Below are 21,393 nucleotides of genomic sequence, written 5' to 3'. Positions count from 1 at the left end.
GGAATTCCAAATCCTAACACCTGAAAACGGAAGTGGATAAGAGAGTAGAGAATAACTAAGCAGAGAGCAGGAGAGATCCGGACATACAAAGACAGAACAGTTCTTCCCACTTACCCTTTCTCAGGAGACAGCAGAAGATGTGTTCCAGCAAAACGAAGGGGTAAATTAAGAAAGAGACAGAAACGGGATGTAGGAAACAGAGGATCCAACAAAGGAAAGAGGGTCAGGACACTCTCAGAACAAAGAAAGAGGGAAGCCCTAGGCAGCAGAGGCCTAGAGAGTGACCAGGTCAGGCCTGAGCAGGATAGAGGGCCCAAGAAGCATCTTGCGGGGGGGAAAAGAGGGATCAATACATTTGATCTGACAGGTTGGAGTGTGTAGAAAAACTTGCATTGAGAGGAGTTTCAAAGAGCCTCTAGGAGGGTGTGGGAAGACTTAGAAATTCAAAGAACACAAAGCAGATGAAAAAAAAAAAAAGAAGACATCATTAACTTCAGGCAAAACAGAAAGTACTACCAAAAGGAAAAAGTAACCATAGTGTCCTTGGCTCAGTTGTGAATGGTATTTATGTGGTTGTAACAAAACGTTTAATTTGGAATTATCCAAACAGTGTGCCATCTTAAATGAAGCTTGTTACAACTACCACAGCAGGGAGACGAGCCATCAATAGATGAATCTTCACTGACGATGTGCAGGAATGGAAGCATGAAGACGCAAACGCAGTCCCAAAGGAAGAAGGGATGAGGAGTGGTAAACAATCAGCGAGCTCACTTGTGCTTACTGCAACATGAGCAACTGACCGCAGTTATAATCTGTGAACTCTTACTACCTGTATTTGCCGTGTTTCAAGACTTTCTATAATTTATCTGAAATATGTTTTACAAACCGCAAAGTTAGACTATGCCCAGGAAGTAAGATTTATTTATTTATTTTTTGATGTTTATTGTATCTTAGGGAGAGAGAGTGCGTGTATGTGTGCGAGCTGGGGAGGGGCGGGGTGGGGGGGTGGACAGCGGATCTGAAGTGGGCTCTGTGCTGACAGCAGACAGCCCGATGCAGGGCTCGGACTCACGAACCGTGAGGTCTTGACCTGAGCCGAAATGAAGAGCTGGACGCTTCACTGACCGAGCCGCCCGGGCGCCCCTAGATTTATTCATTTCAAAGAGGGAAAGATAGGCTCTGTAGGCACCTAAACCGGCTCTTCTCACCTTTCACCTTGGCGGCAGGAGGTGGGGGGGGGGGGCGGTGAGGAAGCAAAGGGTGGGCTAGGGTGGGGACAGAGTGACACGCAACCCAAACGGTTCTCCAGGGCAGAGGTTCAGCACCCACGGTACCACAGCTGGGAGGCACCTGCTGCCCGAGCCGCCTAAGTGCTGCCATTTCCCAAAGGGCAGACCCGGGTTTCCGATTCCGTACTGCCCCTGCTCAAAGAAGACGTGCACACACATGAAGTCTGCGGTCACGAGAAAACGTGATGAGGAGGACGGGAGACGAGGTGTGACAGTAAAAGTCGCAAGTTAATGTCGAGAACTGGTGAGCTGAGGGGAAGCAGGGGAGGCCCATTACCCAGACACAGGGAGGGCTGTACCAGAGAAACACATGGGGCACAGGCTGACCCCGGACCTGCCTCTCCTTCCGACTCAGCAACAAAACACTTAGCGGGACGCTCGGCTGCACAGCTCACGACAGCACTGCTCCGCCTCCCTTCCGCCAGTGTGGCCACGGGGTACGTGCAGAAGCGACTTCTAGGTCACGCTCTCAGAGGGAAGGAGCACGCCCTTCATTCTCCGCTGGTTACTTAACGCAATGCAGACGGTGTGCTGAACGTCTCAGAGCACACAGGGAAGGCCAAGACCCTTGAAGGGCACAGTGGGCCGGCCGAAAGAGCCTTGGCCGTGACTGACTCATAAAGCAGACTTGTTATACTCGCTCTGAGATTCATGTGGGCAAGAAACAAACTTATGTCTTTTTAAGTCACCACGTTGTCAGGACTCTGTCATAGCCACCAAACTCCTAGCCTAAGTAACACACCTAAAAGGATTCCACGGGGCCGGGGAAGGAAGCTCCTGCTGTTGCTAATACTCTTTGACTTTGACTTTCATGGGATATACATATATTAACTGGATCTTACAAAACACTAATTAATTTTTAAAAAGAAAGATGGAGGGGCACCGGGGTGGCTTAGCCGGTTAAGCATCCGACTCTTGATTTTGGCTCAGGTCATGATCTCACAGTTTGTGAGTTCGAGCCCCGCGTCGGGCTCTGTGCTGACAGCTCAGAGCCTGCAGCCCGCTTTGGATTCTGTGTCTCCCTCTCTCTCTGCCCCACCCCTGCTTGCTCTCTGTCTCTCAAAAATGAATAAATGTTAAAAATACATATATTACAAAAACGTGACCACATGCAAAAGAATGAAGGTGGATCCTTACTTTTGCCATATACACAAATTAGCTCAAAAACGGACTAAAGACCTACGTGGAAGATAGGAAGTGAAAAGACAACCCCCAGAACTGGAGAGCGTCTTTGTAAATCATATATCTGATAAGGGGCTTGTACCTAAAACATGTAAAGAACTGTTAAAATTCAACGACAGAAAGACAACTCAATTAAAAAACGGGCAGAGGATCTGAATAGACATTTCTCCAAAGAAGATACACAAATGGGGGCACCCGGGTGGCTCGGCCGGTTGAACATCTGACTCTTGATTTTGGCTCAGGTCTTGCTCCCAGGGTCATGGGTTCCAGCCCGGCATCGGGCTCCAAGCTGAGCGTGGAGCCTGCTTGGGATTCTCTCTCTCTCTCTCTCTCTCTCTCTCTCTCTCTCTCTCTGCCCCTCCCCAACTTGCGTGCCCGCATGCATGTGTGCATGCACAGACTCTCTCTCTCAAAAAAAAAAAAAAAAAAACAACATTAAAAAAGAGGGTACACAAATGGCCAATAAACACATGCAAAGATGCTCAGCACCATCAGCCACTGGGTAGATGCAAATCAAAACCACAGTAAGACACCATTCCTACCCACTAGGATGATCATACTCAAAAAGAAGGACAATAACAAGTGCTGGCAAAGCCGTGGGGCAATCGGAGCCCTCATACGCTGCTGGTCGGAACGTAAAACAGTGCAGCTGTTGCGGGAAAGTCTGACGCTTCCTCGACTAGTGAAACACAGAACTACCATATGAGCCAGTAATTCCACTCCTGGATGCATATATGAGGAAATGAAAACATACGTCCACGCAGAAATCTGTACTTATGTGCACAGCGGCATCATTCACAGCAGCTAGAAAGTGGAACCGACATGTCCATCAACCGACGAACGGATGAGTACAATGCATAACATGATCCTGAAATGAAAAAGGAATGGCGTACGGACACAGGCTACAACATGGATGAGCTTGAAAACATTACACTAAGTGAAAAGAAACCAGTCACAAAAGGACAAAGACCGCACGATTCCATTTATACAAAATGTCCGGAATCGGCAAATCTATGAAACGAGTAGACTAGTGGCTGCCCAGGGCTGGGGGAAACTGTAGGATTGGGGGCAGCTGCTACGAGCTGTGGGATCTCTTTGGGGTGATGAAAATGTCCTAACACTGACGGACGGTTTTATAATTCTGTGGACAGACCAACAACCACGGGATTGTGCACTTGAAGGGTGAAACAAGGTGAAAAAAGGAGGGAGGGGCGCCTGGGTGGCTCTGTCGGTTAAGCGTCCGACTTCGGCTCAGGTCATGATCTCATGGTGTGTGAGTTCGAGCCCCACATCGGGCTCTGTGCTGACAGCTCAGGGCCTGGAGCCTGCTTGATTCTGTGTCTCCCTCTCTCTCTCTCTCTGCCCCTGCCCCACTCACGCTCTGTCTCAAAAATAAACATGAAAAAAACTAAATTCAGGGTGAATTTCATGGTATGTGAATTACATCTCAACGAGGAAAAACAAATCAGTCTGTGAACTTAAGAACTGGCAGACCTGTAATGATTACAGACCAGCAACTTGCATGCTGTCCCTAGTCCAAACCTATTTCTTAGAAACAACAAAATCAAATAAAATCTGAAGCTCTCGACCAGGTCTAGAGCTCTCCGTCCTTCTCCTTGATCAGGCGCTGGCAACGCAAAGCAGGAAGACAAGGAAGCCACGGAGAAACCCCAAGTCACCGAAGCATTTCCTGCAGTGGCTCCCTAACTCCCAAACACATCAGTGCAAAGGAAATGTCCTGGGCAGAAAAGGTGCCCACTGCTCCCCGGGGCCGGCCGCTAAAGCCAGCAGGTCTTTCGTGCCCTCTGGCAACAAACAGGCAGATGGCTTCCCTTCGGTGTTCAGCAAAGCGGGCTCTGTGCAGGGATACTCTGCGGAAAACAGGGCTGTGTGGTCACGTAAGTGTGAAACACGCCATCTGCTCTGCTCTCTTAGGCAGTCACGGTGTAGAGCAAAGGTTCCGTCCCCACACAGATACTAAGCAGAAAGAGGGGACGACGACAGCAATTATTGAATGCTCCGGGGCTCCCGGGGAGGTGGGGCTCTTGCTCTCTGATGCTGTTGACAACAACAGCGTTCTGAGGAACCCTTTGGGGAGACCTCATTTACCCTTTGGGCAAAAACACGCATCACGTAGACCACTGGTGACTCAGCACTGAAATGTTTGGTTCCAAAGCCTCAGGGTTTGAATATTTTAATATTAGAAATGTAAGAAAAGACGCCAGGAAAAGACAGAACAGCTTCTAGAACTCTGGTGATGTTTCCCTATTGATGCTTTTTATGGTTTGTGGCTTCCATCAAGTCAGAGCTTACATAACACGACTTAAGTCAGAGGCGGTCAGCTGAGGGGAGGCGGCAGCGTCAATGATGAAAATAAACTCAATTTCAAGAACTCTGGAGGGAAGCACCTGACTTTTTGCTCTCTTAAAGGAATCTATGCCAAATTATAGGAGGCTGAGTGGAACACAGTACTTTTCGTCAATGACATCAGCAACCCAGTCGGCCCGGCCAGGAATCAGAGCGGCATCCCCAAGCCTCTGCCCTCGCTGCTCTCCAGACACTTCTGGGAGCTGCTCCGGCCCCTCCGTTCTGACCACCGCTCCTCTCCTGTCCTCACCGTCTCTTACCTGAACTCACGGCATGCCACTCCTCTGTCACCCAAGCATCACCCCATCCACGTGTGTCGCCCTCCTCCTCCGAGCCCCTCGGGGCTCCTTCTGTACCCGCAGGGCCTCCGCAACCGCCCTGCCCGCTCCGCTGGGAAAGCCAAACTCACAACGGTCGAGTGTCCTTCCTTGAGTCACAGGACGGCTCTGGGACCAGAACCTTGGCCATCCTGTGCCAATGCAGGAGCTGACAGACAGAGACCCCCTTAGTGGCTGCAGGGACTCGTGTAGGAGAACATCAACTCCTGCAGGGGATCCAGTGCGTCACAACCGAGTGCTGCCCTGACTTTCAGTGGTCACTAGTCACCCTCAAAACCGGACGGACGCTGGATGGAAAAAACAAGCCGCTCGCCTGATTTGAGCCGGCCGGCAATGGCAAATGACAACGGCGATGTGATGTTTGGGTTTAGAATGTAACCTCAGAGGCCAAAGAAGGCACAGAGCCATATTCGTGTGGTGACTTTAAGTTTGAGTTTTGGAAAAACCCTCATACCCAAGGCACCGCGCTGGCCTGACATCACTAGTAAACGCCACGCGTCAAAATCCAGAGACTTGACGCGCAAAATAACCTGGAGACTTTGAATACGTTGATATCTGCAAAGAGGCTATTTCCACGCTGAAAATTAGAACTGGAACATTGAGCGCTGGGCGGAATGTTCCATTTGGAATTATTTCAGAGATTATTAAGAAGAGGTGAGAAGGAAGCTAGTGAACCATTCATGGTTAAAATACGACGACGATCATGAAACAATGATCACAAAAACATCACTCTTTGCACCTGCTAAAATAAGTTCTTAATTTCTTACACATTAAAATGTCTGGAATTGATGCAGTGCCTCTCATGTCAGGAACGCCATCTCCTATATACACATTTTTTCAAAAATTTTTATTTTAGAGAGCATGCACGCATGAGCAGGGATAGGAACAAAGGGAGACAGAGAGAGAGAGAGAGAGAGAGAGAGAGAGGGAGACAGAATCTTAAGGGGGGGTCCATGCTCAGTGCAGAGCCCAACCCAGGACTCGATCTCATGACTCTGACATCATGACCTGAGCCGATACCAAGAGTCAGACACTTAGTGGACTGAGCCACCCAGGCACCCCTCCATCTTTTAGAATATATGATCTCATTAAGCCCCTGTTAACATGACCTCATTTTCATTTGTGTCACTAGATTAACCATAAGAAAACAAAACCCAAGAGCTAGATTTTTACCTTTTTTTTGTCTTTTGATTTCAGATATCATTCAACCATCACAGCCCACAAAGAATCTCAAAATGCTCCTGAGAGTTAAAAACTCGGAGTTTTCCCTTTAAACGAACAGTTGAAAAGAACCCAGTATTTCTTTTGAGTAGGTAGAAAGTAAACCAGAGAGAGCTACACTGGACCGAAATTTTAACACAAGTCTTGTTTTCCATTTTGATGGAACAAGAGATGACAGTAGATGAGATCCGTCTTGTGCCAGAGTGAATCGCACGTGCATCTGGCCCTCCTGTCGTGACCCCGCGGAAGAAGGCGGACCTGCGGTCCCCTGCGCGTCCCTGAGTGCTTAGCGCGGAGCAGGCTCTTCCTGAGTGCTCACTGATTTGACCCTGGCTTTATACTGGAAGTAACCAGTTAAGTCTCTATTCATTTTTATTTTTTAAGTAGGCCCCATGCCCAGCATAGAGCTTAAACTCATGGCCCTGAGATTAAGAGTTGTGTGCTCTACTGACTGAGCCAGCCAGGTGCCCCAGCAATTATATCTCAAGCGAAGGGAGGTTGGGATGACACTGTCTATCTTTCCAGCCTGGAAATTTTTCATTCTGGTTGTTTTAAGAATAGCAATGAAAACAAACAAACAAACGAACAAACAGAAACTTGACATCACCATGACTATCGTTTCTGTAGTCAAATAATTCAGACCCTGGTAATTCAGACTGTGTGCTCTGGGTTGAAATTTAGTCTATGAAAAGAGAACAAGGATGAGATTTTTACAGAAATATTTACATTTCTCCGGAGACCTACTTCTAACGGATGGGGGACTTCCTTTCGCCTGCCCAGGGCCCGTACCGCCTTCCTCTGGTAAGAGCCTCCGAGTTTGTTGAGGGGGAGCTCCCCCTCCTCACTGGTTATAGTCTTGGTGGTCTAACAAGGAATGTGTCCGCCCTTCCCTTGCCCGAGAAAAAGGCCAAGGGCCTCACTTACACCACTCAGACACCTTTCCCCGCAACAGGAATCTTGGACCAAGTGCCCCAGCACTGAGGGCGAGGTGGGAGCAGATTCACTCAGTCAGTGACGCTCGGCAGACTGTCAGCTCCAGCTGCCAAAACCCCACGGCTGCCCTGGGCCAAGTCTTCTTCCCGACTCGTTCCTGCCGGTCAGCAAGCTTCCCACAGCCTCCAGCATGTTCCCTCTGTCCTCTGGGTTGGCCAGGGATGGATTCTGTTGCGTGCAACCACAGAATCCGGACTAACGCACAGGAACTCCCCAAATCCGCACTGACCAATAGCACCTTCTGGGCCGATTCCAGGCCAGCCTGACCCACGGACTGAAGGCGTGTACTGAGGACCGCTCTGCTCATCTGCCCAGATTACGGTGGGAATTCCTTAAAATAATAAAATGAACTTGTTGAAAATGGTTCCTCTGATTCTCACTGGCTTCCTCCCTGTCGCCATGATCAGGAGAGTTGTATTTGAGGATGGAATTATACATTAAGTGGGAGATTCGATTCCTATCAGAAAAGGGTTTTAAATCTAGATTATATTTAAAGAGAATTGAGCTTTTGGTCAGAAACTCAAGAAGCAGGGGCGCCCGGGTGGCTCAGTTGGTTGAGTGTCCGACTCTTAGTTTCAGCTCAGGTCATGATCCCAGGGTGGTGGGATCGAGCCCTGCATCGGGCTACGCGTGGAGTATGGAGCCTGTTTGAGACCCTCCCAATCTCCCTCCCCCCGCCTTCCCGCCCCTCCCTTGCTCACATGTACCCTCTCTCTCTCAAAAATAAATAAACATTAAAAAAAATTTTTTAGGGACACCTGGGTGGCTCAATGAAGCATCCAAACTTGATTTCAGCTCAAGTCATGGTCTTGTGGTTCGTGGGTTCAAGCCCCACATTGGGTTCTCTGCTAATGGTGTGGAGCCTGCCACGGGGGATTCTCTCTCCTCCGTCTCTCTGTCCCTACCCATCTCTCTCTCAAAATAAATAAACCTAAAAAAATTAAAAATTTTTTACATTAAAATAAAATAAAATAGTACCAAGTCAGGCCCAGGTGAAGGACAAATCACACAGGACGACGTATGTGAAAGGACCATGAACCTGGGAAGCGCTGTCCCTAAGGTGTAATCCCGGCGGTGGCCTGAACTTGCCAGCTCACCTTGGCCAGGGACGAGTGCCTTCCGAAAGGTTTCCTTCAGAGAGCTGTGCCCGTGCAGGAGTCTGTGGCTGGGAGAGATGGCGACGTGGGAGGTGCCGTAAATGGCCTCGGGGGTCGCCGTGTAGGCCGTCAGCTTTTCTCCCGTGACGCGCCCGTCCACCTGGCAAGTGAAAACAGAGTCATTCCATTCCTCAGTGCTCCTTCCGGGCTGCCGTGCTCCCCGGCCACATCCCCTTCTCCCTCCCCTCCTGTCCCTCCCGAGCACCGGGGCCAATTTTTGGCTGCAGTCCCAGGCACGTGGGGCCCTGTGACGGCCCCTGGCAGGGGCAGAGACGGGCAGGAGAGGAGAGGATCGAGTTCCTCTTGGAGAAGCCCTCCCTGGTGCCCCCTGCCAGGCATGCTCAGCGGCCCCCAAGAGCAGGTGGTCAAAGCATGCTAGGAAAGAGGCCCTCCCCGTTCCCTGGCTCCTTTGCTCATTAATCAAAAATAACTATCAACACTATGTTGTCTCTGTCCTGACAAAGGGGCTATACTTTCCTCCAGGACTTAAGGTAAAGGAAAAAAATTAAAGGCATCTTTTTTTTTTTTCCCTAATCTATTTAAGTCCTATGCCCATTTTATGATCTGATTAGTTGGGTTGGGTTTTTTTTTAATTTTATTTATTTATTATTTGTTTGTTTGTTTACTTATTTTTGAGAGAGAGAGGGAAAGCACAAGTAGGGGAGGGGCAGAGAGAGTGACACACACACAGAATCTGAAGCGGCTTCAGGCCCTGGGCTGTCAGCACAGAGCCCGACGCGGGGCTCGAACCCACGAACTGTGAGATCATGACATGAGGCGAAGTCACCTGCTTAACCGACTGAGCCACCCAGGCGCCCCGAGGCATCTACTTTTCTACTCAAAAAAACAGTCACTGAGGCTAATACCATTTTGAAGAAGGAAAGAAAGGACAGCTGAGCTCATGACTGAGTGTTCCCAGGGCTGCTTAAATGCCTTTTAAGCAAGAGGCATACATTAGGCATCAACTGAATGCAAATTATATGACCTAGAGGGGACAGATGCTCCCCCCTTTACACGATCCTTCAAATGTGCTCACTGCACGCCAATGACATGCAAGTCGACACTATGGCCTGAGTGCCAGTCAGGTGTCACCTATGGAGCCAGGCCTGTCCCCTCTCCTGAGACATCTCATTTTTAGGTGGGTCCAGGAATGGAGACAGAAACATTTTCATAAAAAAATGCTGGGAAAGGGAGAGAATACGGAAGACATCCCATGTAAGCGGCCGAACGGCTCAGAGGCCCACGGCCTTCACCCTGACTGAGGAGCAAAGGCCTTTGACACGGGGACCAGACCCAGTCGAATGCACGGGACCCTCAAATGAGATGGCCCTGAGAGCTGGAACGAAAGTCGCAGCTGGACTGAAATTCAGAAATCTGACCACCACCTCTGAAGAGTGCTAAGAGGATTTGGTCGTTTCAGGATTTGTTTTTCAAAGTCCCGGCTCTCTTACGGGGGGCTTCTCATGTCTGCTACTGGGGGGAGGGGGCCACTTCCGTGGGGGAGATGGCACAGGGCAGCGTGAGCTCCACTCCAGGGACACCACTATGGCTGCCGGTAGGAAGACTCTAGAAAGGCAGGTCAATTTTGCCTCTTGGCTGCTGTCCCCTCCTCCAGATCTGGCCTAAGGTGAGGGATGAGTTTGGAGCTAAAGGAAAGAGCACAAAAGCCTTGAGCAGGAAAGAGACATCAGAAGAATTAAAAAACAAACACAGAACCCACCAGGTGAGACACGACAACATGACAACTATCTAGTCTGTAGGGACCACGAGGAAGAGGTTTGAGGGGCACCTTCCAGAGTAGGTGGGCCCTGAGTAGTTGACCTTTGAGCAGCATTTCCGCACAGGCCAGCTCTCTGGAACCCTGGGTAAGCCCCAGTCCTTACCAGCTTCGAGGGTGCCCAGTTCCAAGATGGCGGTAACCTTGGCTCTGTCGGCTTTTAACCTGGTTTGTGACATGAACCCCTTGGAGCCCTGGGCCCGCTGCTCGGGAAAATGCCCACACGACATGGCACACGTCATTTCCGGGAGCTCGTGGACCCGCAGAAAGCTCTGTATATCTGCGCTGTCCAGGAGGGTGGCCACTAGCAGCATGAGGCCACGGGGCACCTGGGGAGTGGCCAGTATTGCTGAAAGTGTGAGAGCACAGATCTCAAAGACTTTGCACCAAAACCCAGAATGTAAACTTGATCCCTCAAGAAACGTGTTACTGGTCGCATCCTAAAGTGAGAATTTGCGGCACACAATGGGTTAAGTAGAAGCATGTGATCAGAGTCAGTTTCTGTTTCTTTTCGCTTTAAAAATGCGGCCACCACGAAGCCTGGGATTCCGCGTGCGCCCGGCAGTGTTTCTCCACGCGACAGGGCCGTGGCGCTGTCCCGAGCCGCTGATGGGCTCAGCGGCTTCTGAGACCGCAGAAGGGCATCTGGGAGCTTTAATGGATGGGGACGCTATTGCCTGATCACCTTCAATGTGAAGTCCAGATGGCAGCCCACACAGTCCCCGATCCAGTGGGCCTGCATGCCTTTTATTCCATACCATTCTGGAAGGTCTGCCAGCGCGTCCTGCATGGCCTGTAGGGGCGACAGGAGGAAGGAAGGATTACTTCAGAGACAGCACACGATGGGGGGGTCGGGCTGAGGCAGGAAAAGCGTGACACCAACAGAGGCCCCGGATGCAGGGCCCTTCTTGCCCACCTGCCAATCCGAGGAGCTCGAGGAGCTCAGCAAGGGTCGGAAACAGACGCACTCAGCACGACTCAATCCAGTGAGATGGGTTTGACCGCTTTCTCTATTCGGAGGGGACCAAGGTTTCAAGGAAGGAAGGAAATTAAGGAAGAAAGACCTTAATTAACATCTTTGATGAATGTAGTGAGTGCGTTTTTCTCTCCCACGGTCTGGGAAGTACGCAAAACGAGTTCAAGTTTGTGAATTTTGAAACTCTAAGATAAGCAGCTCATGGGGATGGGCATTCTACAACTCACCTGTATCAGAAATAGAACACTATATATTACATCTTTGCATTAAAAGTATCAGCATAAAGGAAACCATCACACTGATTTGTGTAAATATTTGCTATCTGAAGTGTGTATCCAGGGGCGTCTGGGTGGCTCAGTCGGCTGAGCGTCCGACTTCGGCTCAGGTCATGATCTCGCAGTCTGTGAGTTCGAACCCCGCGTCGGGCTCTGTGCTGACAGCTAGGAGCCTGGAGCCTGCTTCAGATTCTGTGTCTCCCTCTCTCTCTGCCTCTCCCCTGCTGGCACTCTCTCTCTCTCTCTCTCTCTCTCTCTCAAATCTAAACATTAAAAATAAATAAATAGGGGCGCCTGGGTGGCTCAGTCAATCATCCAACTTTGGCTCGGGTCATGATCTCATGGTTCATGGGTTCGAGCCCCGCAGTGGGTTCTGTGCTGACAGCTCAGAGCCTGGAGCCTGCTTCGGATTCTGTATCTCCCTCTCTCTGCCTCTCCCCTGCTGGCACTCTGTCTCTCTTTCTCTCTCTCGAAACTAAACATTAAAAATAAATAAATAGGGGCGCCTGGGTGGCTCAGTCAGTTAATCATCCAACTTTGGCTCAGGTCATGATCTCATGGTTCGTGGGTTCGAGCCCCACGTCAGGCTCTGTGCTGCCAGCTCGGAGCCTGGAGCCTGCTTCGGATTCTGTATCTACCTCTCTCTCTGCCGCCCCCCTCCCCCCCAGCTCACACTCTCTCTCTCTCAAAAATAAACAAACATTAAAAAAAATTTTTTTAAAGAAATGCGTACCTATTTTCACTGTTATTTGTTTTGTCTACTTTTACTCCTAAATGCCTATAAAAGGGAGGCTTTTCTATAAGTTACTCTCTATGGCTTCAACTACATGCCGTCCCTCAGCGTTTGATGATGAGACACATTCCTTCAACAGATGGGTTTAAAAGCAAATCACATACTTACATTGTGAAGAGTCTAACTTTATTTTATTTAAAAAAAAAATTTTTTTTTCTTAACGTTTATTTATTTTTGAGATAAGGAGAGACAGAGCATGAACGGGGAGGGTCAGAGAGAGGGAGACACAGAATCCGAAGCAGGCTCCAGGCTCTGAGCTGCCAGCACAGAGCCCGATGTGGGGCTAGAACTCACAGACCACGAGATCATGACCTGAGCCGAAGTCGGCCGCTTAACCGACTGAGCCACCCAGGTGCCCCTTTATTTTATTTTATTTAAAAAAAAAAATTTTTTTTTCAACGTTTATTTATTTTTGGGACAGAGAGAGACAGAGCATGAACGGGGGAGGGGCAGAGAGAGAGGGAGACACAGAATCGGAAACAGGCTCCAGGCTCTGAGCCATCAGCCCAGAGCCTGACGCGGGGCTCGAACTCACGGACCGCGAGATCGTGACCTGAGCTGAAGTCGGACACTTAACCGACTGCGCCACCCAGGCGCCCCGCCCTTTATTTTATTTTTAAATGTGTATTTATTTTTGAGAGGAAGAGAGACAGAGAGAGAGAGAGAGAGGCAGAGAGAGAGGCAGAGAGAGAGGCAGAGAGAGAATCCCAAGCAGGCTCCACACCATCAGCGCAGAGCCTGGCACAGGGCTTGAACTCACAAACTGTGAAAACGTGACCTGAGCTGAAATCAACAGACGCTTAATCGACTGAAACACACAAGCGCCGCAAAGAGTCCAAGTTTAAATTCTTAATTGCGTTACGATTAATAAAGGCAACACAACAATGCTTTACTTGTCCAGTGTTTTGTAATTCATACGGGTGCCTCTACACATCTCTTCCCACATACTCGGGGGTAGGGTAGCTCACTTTCAAATCAATGAACTTACGCTCAGAGAGCTTATACTTTCTGACGCGAGGCTGTAGGAGCAGACGAGCCAGAACTACAACCCACACTTACTAACATTCTTTCTCCTCCAGCACAGAGATTCGCACTCAGTCATGCGATAAACAACACAGGGCATTTCCTATACCCGTCATCTGGCTACCCATCCTGTGTCATCTATGTGATAGAGTCTGGAAGCTTCAAGATCCAGACATTTCTTCTGAGCCAGAAACTGTATGTAATGGACCCCATCGAGCTGGCCAGCCATGCTTTCGTTCGTTTCTCTACTCCACCACAATGTATCAGCCACCCACCCCTCTACACCGGGACCCCAGCTAGGCACTGGGGGCCTGCGCACATGCAAAGCAGAACGTGCCTGGGTCTCTACCGTGAAGTCTAAACAATGCACGCACGCAGCCTGCTGCTGGTAGTCGGGTAACTGATCAAAGTTCAATGCCAGATGCAATTAGCATCACGGAAGGTGAGACATGGGTCCTGGAGATGAGACAAGGAAGCAGAAAAATCGCGGGAAGGAAAGGAAGAAAAGGAGCGGAGTGAGAAACAGGGAGAGATTCGAGAAGAGGTGGGTGGATGAACCCCCTGAGCAGGAGAAGGAAAGTCACAGGAGTGAGTGAGGAAAGCAAGGCTCCAAAAAGGACAGACAGGGAGAGTGAAGGGGAATCTGAAAGCAGACAGGTAATGGAAAATGGAGCAGGTGAAGGAACGAAAGCTGGGGACGAGCAAATCCTACCGCGTCTGGGGCGACAGGGTGTGTGCCCACAGGAGGGCGCGAGGAACAGCGAGTGCTGTTCTGGAACAGGGCTTACTGGCTGCTCAGTGACATGGTGAGCCTTCCTGCGGCAGGGCCATCAGTCTTGAGTGACAAGAAGGGGAAAGAGGAATAGAGGGCTACACTGACATGAAAACCGAAGTCAGACATGTGTGTGCCACACGGAAGGGGGAGAGCACCAGAAAGCCTCGGTGAGTTCAAGTTGTCCTTCGAACACGACAAGCGCACAAAGCCTTAATAGAGGCAGGCCCCCTTCCTTTCTGCCACCAATGAACCTAGTGATGATGGGACACTCAGCACGATCCTCAACACCGAGACCCAACCACCCTGCTGGTGTTTGGAGGTCGTTTCCAATGACCGCTCCTAGGCTTCTCCCGTTTCTGGACTGTTCCTCATGAAAGATGAAAAAAATACCTTTTAATAATGAAATGTAATCAAGCAGAAACTGTGCGTATTTTAACGCCCACCTGGTAATGTGGAAAGGAGATCCGTGAAAACCAAATAGCTGATAAAGAAGATACAGAAAAAGTGTAATAAGGTAAGTTTTAGAAGTTGAGAGTTCCCGGTGATCTGTGCTTGGGACACTACAGGATGCTGATGACACTCTCTTGTACTAGGAACGCGTGCCCAATATCCCGGGACACGATCAAGGGCACCTAGAGCTGCTCGTTTTAAGTAGAATCAGGAGCAAATCAACCATGTTCAAATGGCATACATACATTCCAACCTCTTGTGATCATAGCCGGGGGGAGGTTTCCAGGGGAAATCTAAAATACTTAATGGGGGGCACCTGGGTGGCGCAGTCGGTTAAGCATCCGACTTCAGCCAGGTCACGATCTCGCGGTCCGTGAGTTCGAGCCCCGCGTCAGGCTCTGGGCTGATGGCTCAGAGCCTGGAGCCTGCTTCCGATTCTGTGTCTCCCTCTCTCTCTGCCCCTCCCCCGTTCATGCTCTGTCTCTCTCTGTCCCAAAAATAAATAAACGTTGAAAAAAAAAATTAAAAAAAAAATAATAATAATAAAATAAAATAAAATACTTAATGGTTCCGCATCAAGTTACGCATAAAGAGTGAACATTTGAGAAGGTGGCAGAACTCCGGCTCCGACTGTTCATTATGCTTCAGCTAAAGGGACGTGCTTTCAGGGGCACCTGGGTGGCTCAGTCGCGTGAGCATCCGACTCTCGGTTTGGGCTCAGGTTCGTGGTCTCACAGTTTCGTGAGTCTGACCCCTGCATCAGGCTCTGCACGGACAGCGTGGAGCCTGCTTGTGATTCTCTCTCTCTCTCCCTCTCTGTCTCTGCCCCTTCCCCACTCTCTCTATCTCTCTCAAAATAAATAAATAAACTTTAAAAAAAAAAAAGGGGGACATGCTTTCAGTTTCTCAAAAACCACCAAGCCTGCCCTACGGCCTGGGCATGGGCAATGCCCCGGCCTGGCCCAGCCGCCCCGTCTAAAGCACCCCTTCATTTCTCCTTATTCCACCTCCCTCATCGCCCATCTCTTCTTTGGTCTGCTTGCTTATTCCTTGACGGTCGGGCCCATCCTCTGGATTGTAAACTCCCAGAGAGCAAGGACCGGGCTCGTTTGGGTTCACCACCGGGTACGCAGCACCCACAGCTCTTGGTGGGTAGTGGACCCTTTGAATCCATGAAAAATATGCATAACTGAGATATGGGCCTCCTGTCAAGGTAATATAGAGACCAGCCCCCTTTCCTCTGTTCCCCCTCCCCCCGAGAGTAAAGAGGAAGCCCGTCTCTCACAATCTGGAATAGCCAAGGCTCTCTGCTTTCAGGAGACCCGTCCCAGTGGCCATGCGGCCGATAGTGCACACGTGGCCTTATCCTCCCAGGGGCTTGGCACCATGAGCCTGGCTCTTCAAGGGGCCCTTTGGCAGCCTTTCAACTTCATTGGTGTCCCTTCCTTTTCCTCTCTTAGGGATCTCAAGAGGCCTCAATCCCATGACTGTAACACAGCAAGCGTTCTAATCGAAGAGAAAGTTACAAAAGACTGCAAAAAAAAAAAAAATTGATATAAGATTTATCTTTTTTTTTTTTTTAATTTTTTTTTTCAACGTTTATTTATTTTTTGGGGGACAGAGAGAGACAGAGCATGAACGGGGGAGGGGCAGAGAGAGAGGGAGACACAGAATCGGAAACAGACTCCAGGCTCTGAGCCATCAGCCCAGAGCCTGACGCGGGGCTCGAACTCACGGACCGCGAGATCGTGACCTGGCTGAAGTCGGACGCTTAACCGACTGCACCACCCAGGCGCCCCTAAGATTTATCTTTAAAAAAATTTTTTTAATGTTTATTTTTGAGAGACAGAGTGAGAGAGGGACAGAGTGTGAGTGGGGGAGGGGGAGAGAGAGAGAGGGAGACACAGAATCCGAAGCAGGCTCCAGGCCCGGAGCTGTCAGCACAGAGCCTGACGCGGGGCTCAAACTCACGAACCATGAGGTAGGTCATGACCCGAGCCGAAGTTGGATGCTTAACCGACTGAGCCCCTGATACCAGATTCATCTTTAAATGTGACTTCTGGGGTGTCTAAAAATCACTGATGGTGATGGCTTGAGGAAGTATAAGATCTTGACTCATCAAAGCAAAGTTCAACTATAGGCCACGTGTAGTGTGCATGTATCTAGTTGGATAAGGATGCTTCGGGAACTGATTAACCATGCACATCACGGGCACAGATGAACGCTCCGCTGGCTGGAATACTGACCTGATGGAAAGGGCCTGTTTCCTGGCTCTTTCAGATAAACAACGGTTTCCCCACCTCTCCCTTTCCTGACTGACATAAACGGAACACGAATTTGCACAGCTACGTATGTGCACATGGTTTGAGAAAGCTCAAAAACAAGTATTAGAAACTTGTAAGAGTTTCTGTTACTGCCAGCACAGGCTTGAGACACGGAAAGACTAGTTTTAGAATAACCCAGAGAGTAAGGTGAATTCCAGGATTCGGTCTTGGATCTACAGTCCTAAAGATGCATGAGAGAGAAAAACGAGTAAGTGGGTTAGAACTGCAGTGTATACTCCATCTAAAAGCAAGGTTCTCTGGGGCACCTGGGTGGCCAAGTCGGTTAAGCGTCCGACTCTTGATTTCAGCTCAGGTCATGATCTCATGGCTCGTGAGTTCGAGCCCTGCCCCGGGCTCCGTGCTGAGCCTGCTTGGGATTCTCTCTCTCTCCCCACCTCTCTCTTGCCCCTCCCCTGCTCATGCTCATTCTTTCTCTCCCTCAAAGATAAATAAATAAACTTAAAAAAAAATTTTTAAAGAAAAAAAAATGAGGCTTTCCTAGAAGTCAGTTTTTTCAAAGTAACCAGCGGCTCTGGAAATTAGGAAACGGAATGTGGTATCTCAATTATGAATGAATCATGTACCAAAGATTCCACGTACCCATCAACTTCAATTACAAAATGGTCACCGAGCTCCTTCCTCTATGGAAGACATCGTGTTTGGTGTAATAAAAGGAGCCAGGGGCTCCAGAGGACACAGGAACATGTCACACTGCTCCATGAGTGTCCAAGCAACAAAACCCAGGAAACTCTATGGGCCACACAGCCTGGCTATTCAACTGGTAAATTATAAGAAAGAGAAAGGGATAAAGAGGCAAACCTGTAGACTAATACACTTAAAAGGCATCATCAGGGGCATCCGAGTGGCTCAGTCAGTTAAGCTTCTGACTTGGGCTCACGTCAGGTCTGACTTTGGCTCATGGTCTGTGAGTTCAAGCCCCGCATGGGGCTCTGTGTTGACAGCTCGGAGCCTGGAGCCTGCTTCGGATTCTGGGTCTCCCTCCCGCTCTGCCCCTCCCCCACTGTCTCTCAAAAATGAATACACGCTTAAAAATTTAAAAAAAAAAAAAAAGAAAAGAAAAGGGAGAGGGGCATCTGGGTGGCTCAGTCATTAAGCATCTGACTCTTGGTTTCGGCTCAAGTCATGATCTCATGGCTCACGGGATGGGGCCCCACATCAGGCTCTGTGCTGTCAGCACAGAGCCTGCTTGGGATTCTCTTTCTCCCTCTCTCTTCGCCCATCTCCCCCTCGTGCTGTCTCTGTCTCTCTCAAAATAAATAAATAAACTGAAAACAATGTTTTTTATTTAAACACATTTTTTTTTAAAGGGAGGGTAAGAATAAACCACAGAGTACAGGGAGGCACACGTGGATGACACAACTAGGGAAAACGGCGAGGAAGTGCCCATCCTAAAAGTCAGGGCCGTGGCTACTTGGGAGGCAGAGAAGGACATTTATTATGGGGAAGGGGCGTACGGGGAGGTCTTTGGGGTGCTGGCAAAATTCAGCATCTTGACCTCCAAAGGAGGCTGCTTTAAAATAAATGGATAAGCTATATACTTGTTTTATATGGTGATCTGCGTTTCGTGTTGCAACGGAAACGCAACAGCAAAACAAGTTACTAATTCTGGCACTGCAGAAGTGGCAGCTGTAACCCCCAGGAGGCTCCCGGAGGGCAGGGCACAGGGGAACGCCGGCCTGTAAGCCCCGTGACTCAACTTCAGACTCCCTGGGCTTTCTTTACAACCCCCGCGTGGCCGGGCCCAGAGCCCAGGACTGTGCCTTGTGCTGGACAGGTGCTCATTAAATTCCCACGTCACTCCCTCCACTGGAGGGAGAGGTGGGCGAGCAGCACTGCAGGGCCAGGCCCCCGGCCACCAGGCAGGGGGGAGTAACCTCCAAGTAGCCTCGCCTGGGCCGGGCATTTCTACGATCGATGCCGAATTCCCTCTTCACAACAGCGCAGGTCCAGTGGTAGTATCTCCACCTCGCAGATGAGGATACAAGTCCCCAGGATCTTCCCTGGGTCACCCCGCAAGTCCGTCCCTTCCCACACCTGCTGTGGAATGACCACCTGGCCATCAACGCACTTAAACTCAGCTCTCCCGTGTCCGGGTTTCACATAGTGTCCCCTTACCATCCTCTAACTTTGAAGAGATGCCTATTACGACTCTGCCTGCTTTTATTATCTCATTTATTTTTTAAATTTTATTGCTGGAAAGAAGTCTCTGGTTATAGGGTCATAGGGCCGAGGATGTCACTAAAATTCCCTCTCTGTACAGATGAGGACACAGAGGCCTCCAGAGGCTTAGCAATCTGCCCATCCTCACTTAGCTAACTGCAGCCAGGACAAAAATTCTGCTCCTTAGTACATTACTCGGCCCTCATTTAACTATGAAGCCTCTTCCTCAACTGTTCTCCCCAGTGGCACAGTGAATTTCTATTGCATTAGCTGCCCAGCGCCCACAGGCTCTTCTTTCTTGGGGACAATCCGAGATGGTGAGTGCCACCAACTGTGGAAGCTTTTCCAGTCCCACTCTCCCCCTCTGTGCAAGCTAAACATTGATTGTAACCTATCACAGTCTTGGAACACTGTGGGGGGACCCAGAGGCACAGGGGCACTAGAAGGGAGAGGCCGGAGATTCTGGGACCGATAGGGGTCAGACGTTTCCTGGGCACAATCTCAGCAATGCCCTTTTTCTCCCTGATTCCTGCCAAAGCCGGGGTCTCCAGCCTTCCCACCCAAAGGTGAGTAACCTGATCCTCTTCTGATCAATTCTTTTGTGGCTGAAATTAACCCGACTAACTTTAGGTTGTTTGCAACTGTGTTTCCTAACTAATACCAGTGGATTTAAAAAGTTTCAACATCTCCATAGCTATCTCTACTAGCTGATACTGTACTGTCTTGACACATCACTGTAACAAAAGTATAAAATCTTGAATATAGTAATCACATATCATAAAGCAATATATTAATAAACTAGTAATCAATCTTCTGGTGAAACTGCATGTTCTAGAAAGCTTTCTAATTTATGGAACAATTTGGGGGTTCTTAAATGCCTGCAAGCACGTAACCAGTGCATTATAAACTCTGAAAACGACCCACGGCTTTTCCTCTCCAATAATCAATAAATTCCATTTAACTTCCAAGCAAACCCACATGTGGTCTCATGGGAGCTGGTGTCTTTCCATGTGGTAAGACCTACATTACATGATTTGAAGATCATCTCCGTATCCCATTCTATTCCTTCCTGCCACGGAAAATTCTGAGTTGACAGGGTCCAGTGGTGACTGCACGTGACACTCAGCCTTCCTCTGCATTACTGAGTCACTAGGATGTAAGTCCTTTCACTGTGTTTTTCTTCTAGATTGAATTGTCAAGGCTGAGATACTTTTGGAAGAGGTGCTTTGCTTGAAATATTCGAATCTCAGTGAGGACAAAAGGTTTGAATAGAATGAAATATGAATGTTTTGATATGCTAATTATGGGGGGGGCTGCTTAACACCTTACCAAATCTATGAATATTTTTAAAAACCAGAAGAAATTTTAAAAATAAACCAAATGAAGTCAACATCTTGAGAACCCAGCAAACCCCGTTTGGTTCCCGTTGGAAAACAAGCGTGTTACACGTCACTGATTTTTGATGAACGGGGATTTAGAGAACGCAGCCCAACGACCCCCAAGGACCTCTCCTTCATCCTGCCCGCCCCCCCGCCCCCCATCTCCACCAGATCAGGGACAATGTGGGGAGTGTTTTATACTATGCAGCTGTTCAATCCAAAGGGCTATTTTTGTTTCTCTGGGGTCTTTTTTTTTTTTTTTCAACGTTTATTCATTTTTGGGACAGAGAGAGACAGAGCGTGAACGGGGGAGGGGCAGAGAGAGAGGGAGACACAGAATCGGAAACAGGCTCCAGGCTCCGAGCCATCAGCCCAGAGCCCGACACGGGGCTCGAACTCACGGACCGCGAGATCGTGACCTGGCTGAAGTCGGACGCCCAACCGACTGCGCCACCCAGGCGCCCCACTCTGGGGTCTTTTGTTGAGATCAAGTACCCTTCCTTCTTTTGGGGGCAATTACGGTGGCAGTAGCTGGACTTCATCTTATCTCATGTCCTGTCCTTACATCTTGGCAAACAGCTGGCAGTGCCTCCCTTCCCCACCTTGGGCAACCCCAATTTGTAGAAATCTTACAGGTTCACAGAATCCCAAACCTAGGGAACTAGCAGGTTTTGAGACTCTTCTTAAAAGTGCTGTGAAATCACTTTTTTTTTAAGTTTATTTCTTTTGAGAGAGAGACGGAGTGAGTGAGGGAGGGGCAGGGAGAGCAGCCCAAGCAGGCTCTGCACTGCCAGTGTGGAGCCTGACACAGGGCTCGAACCCACAAACTGTGAGATCATGACCTGAGCTCAAACCAAAAGTCAGATGCTTAACTGACTGAGCCACCCAGGTGC

The 21,393-nt window shown here is 49.3% G+C and overlaps 1 protein-coding gene across 10 annotated transcripts in view; it reads right to left on the bottom strand.

The window, feature by feature from the left end:
- Positions 1–21,393, bottom strand: part of LARS2 (leucyl-tRNA synthetase 2, mitochondrial) — a 193,748-nt gene that overhangs the window by 62,526 nt on the left and 109,829 nt on the right. For all 10 annotated transcript variants that reach the window (XR_006715808.1, XR_006715809.1, XM_045492605.1 and 7 more), the window contains 2 exons: positions 11,010–11,117; positions 8,488–8,647 (listed from right to left, as the gene is read on the bottom strand). Coding sequence is in view for 8 of the 10 variants with exons in the window: in XM_045492605.1 (XP_045348561.1) it covers positions 8,488–8,647; positions 11,010–11,117 (268 nt within the window). In the remaining 2 variants the exon portion in view is untranslated. The remainder of the gene's footprint in view (positions 1–8,487; positions 8,648–11,009; positions 11,118–21,393) is intronic.

This window comes from Leopardus geoffroyi, chromosome A2, assembly GCF_018350155.1.
Source record: "Leopardus geoffroyi isolate Oge1 chromosome A2, O.geoffroyi_Oge1_pat1.0, whole genome shotgun sequence".
NCBI lineage: Eukaryota > Metazoa > Chordata > Mammalia > Carnivora > Felidae > Leopardus > Leopardus geoffroyi.
This window is presented reverse-complemented; position numbering and strand designations above follow the sequence as displayed.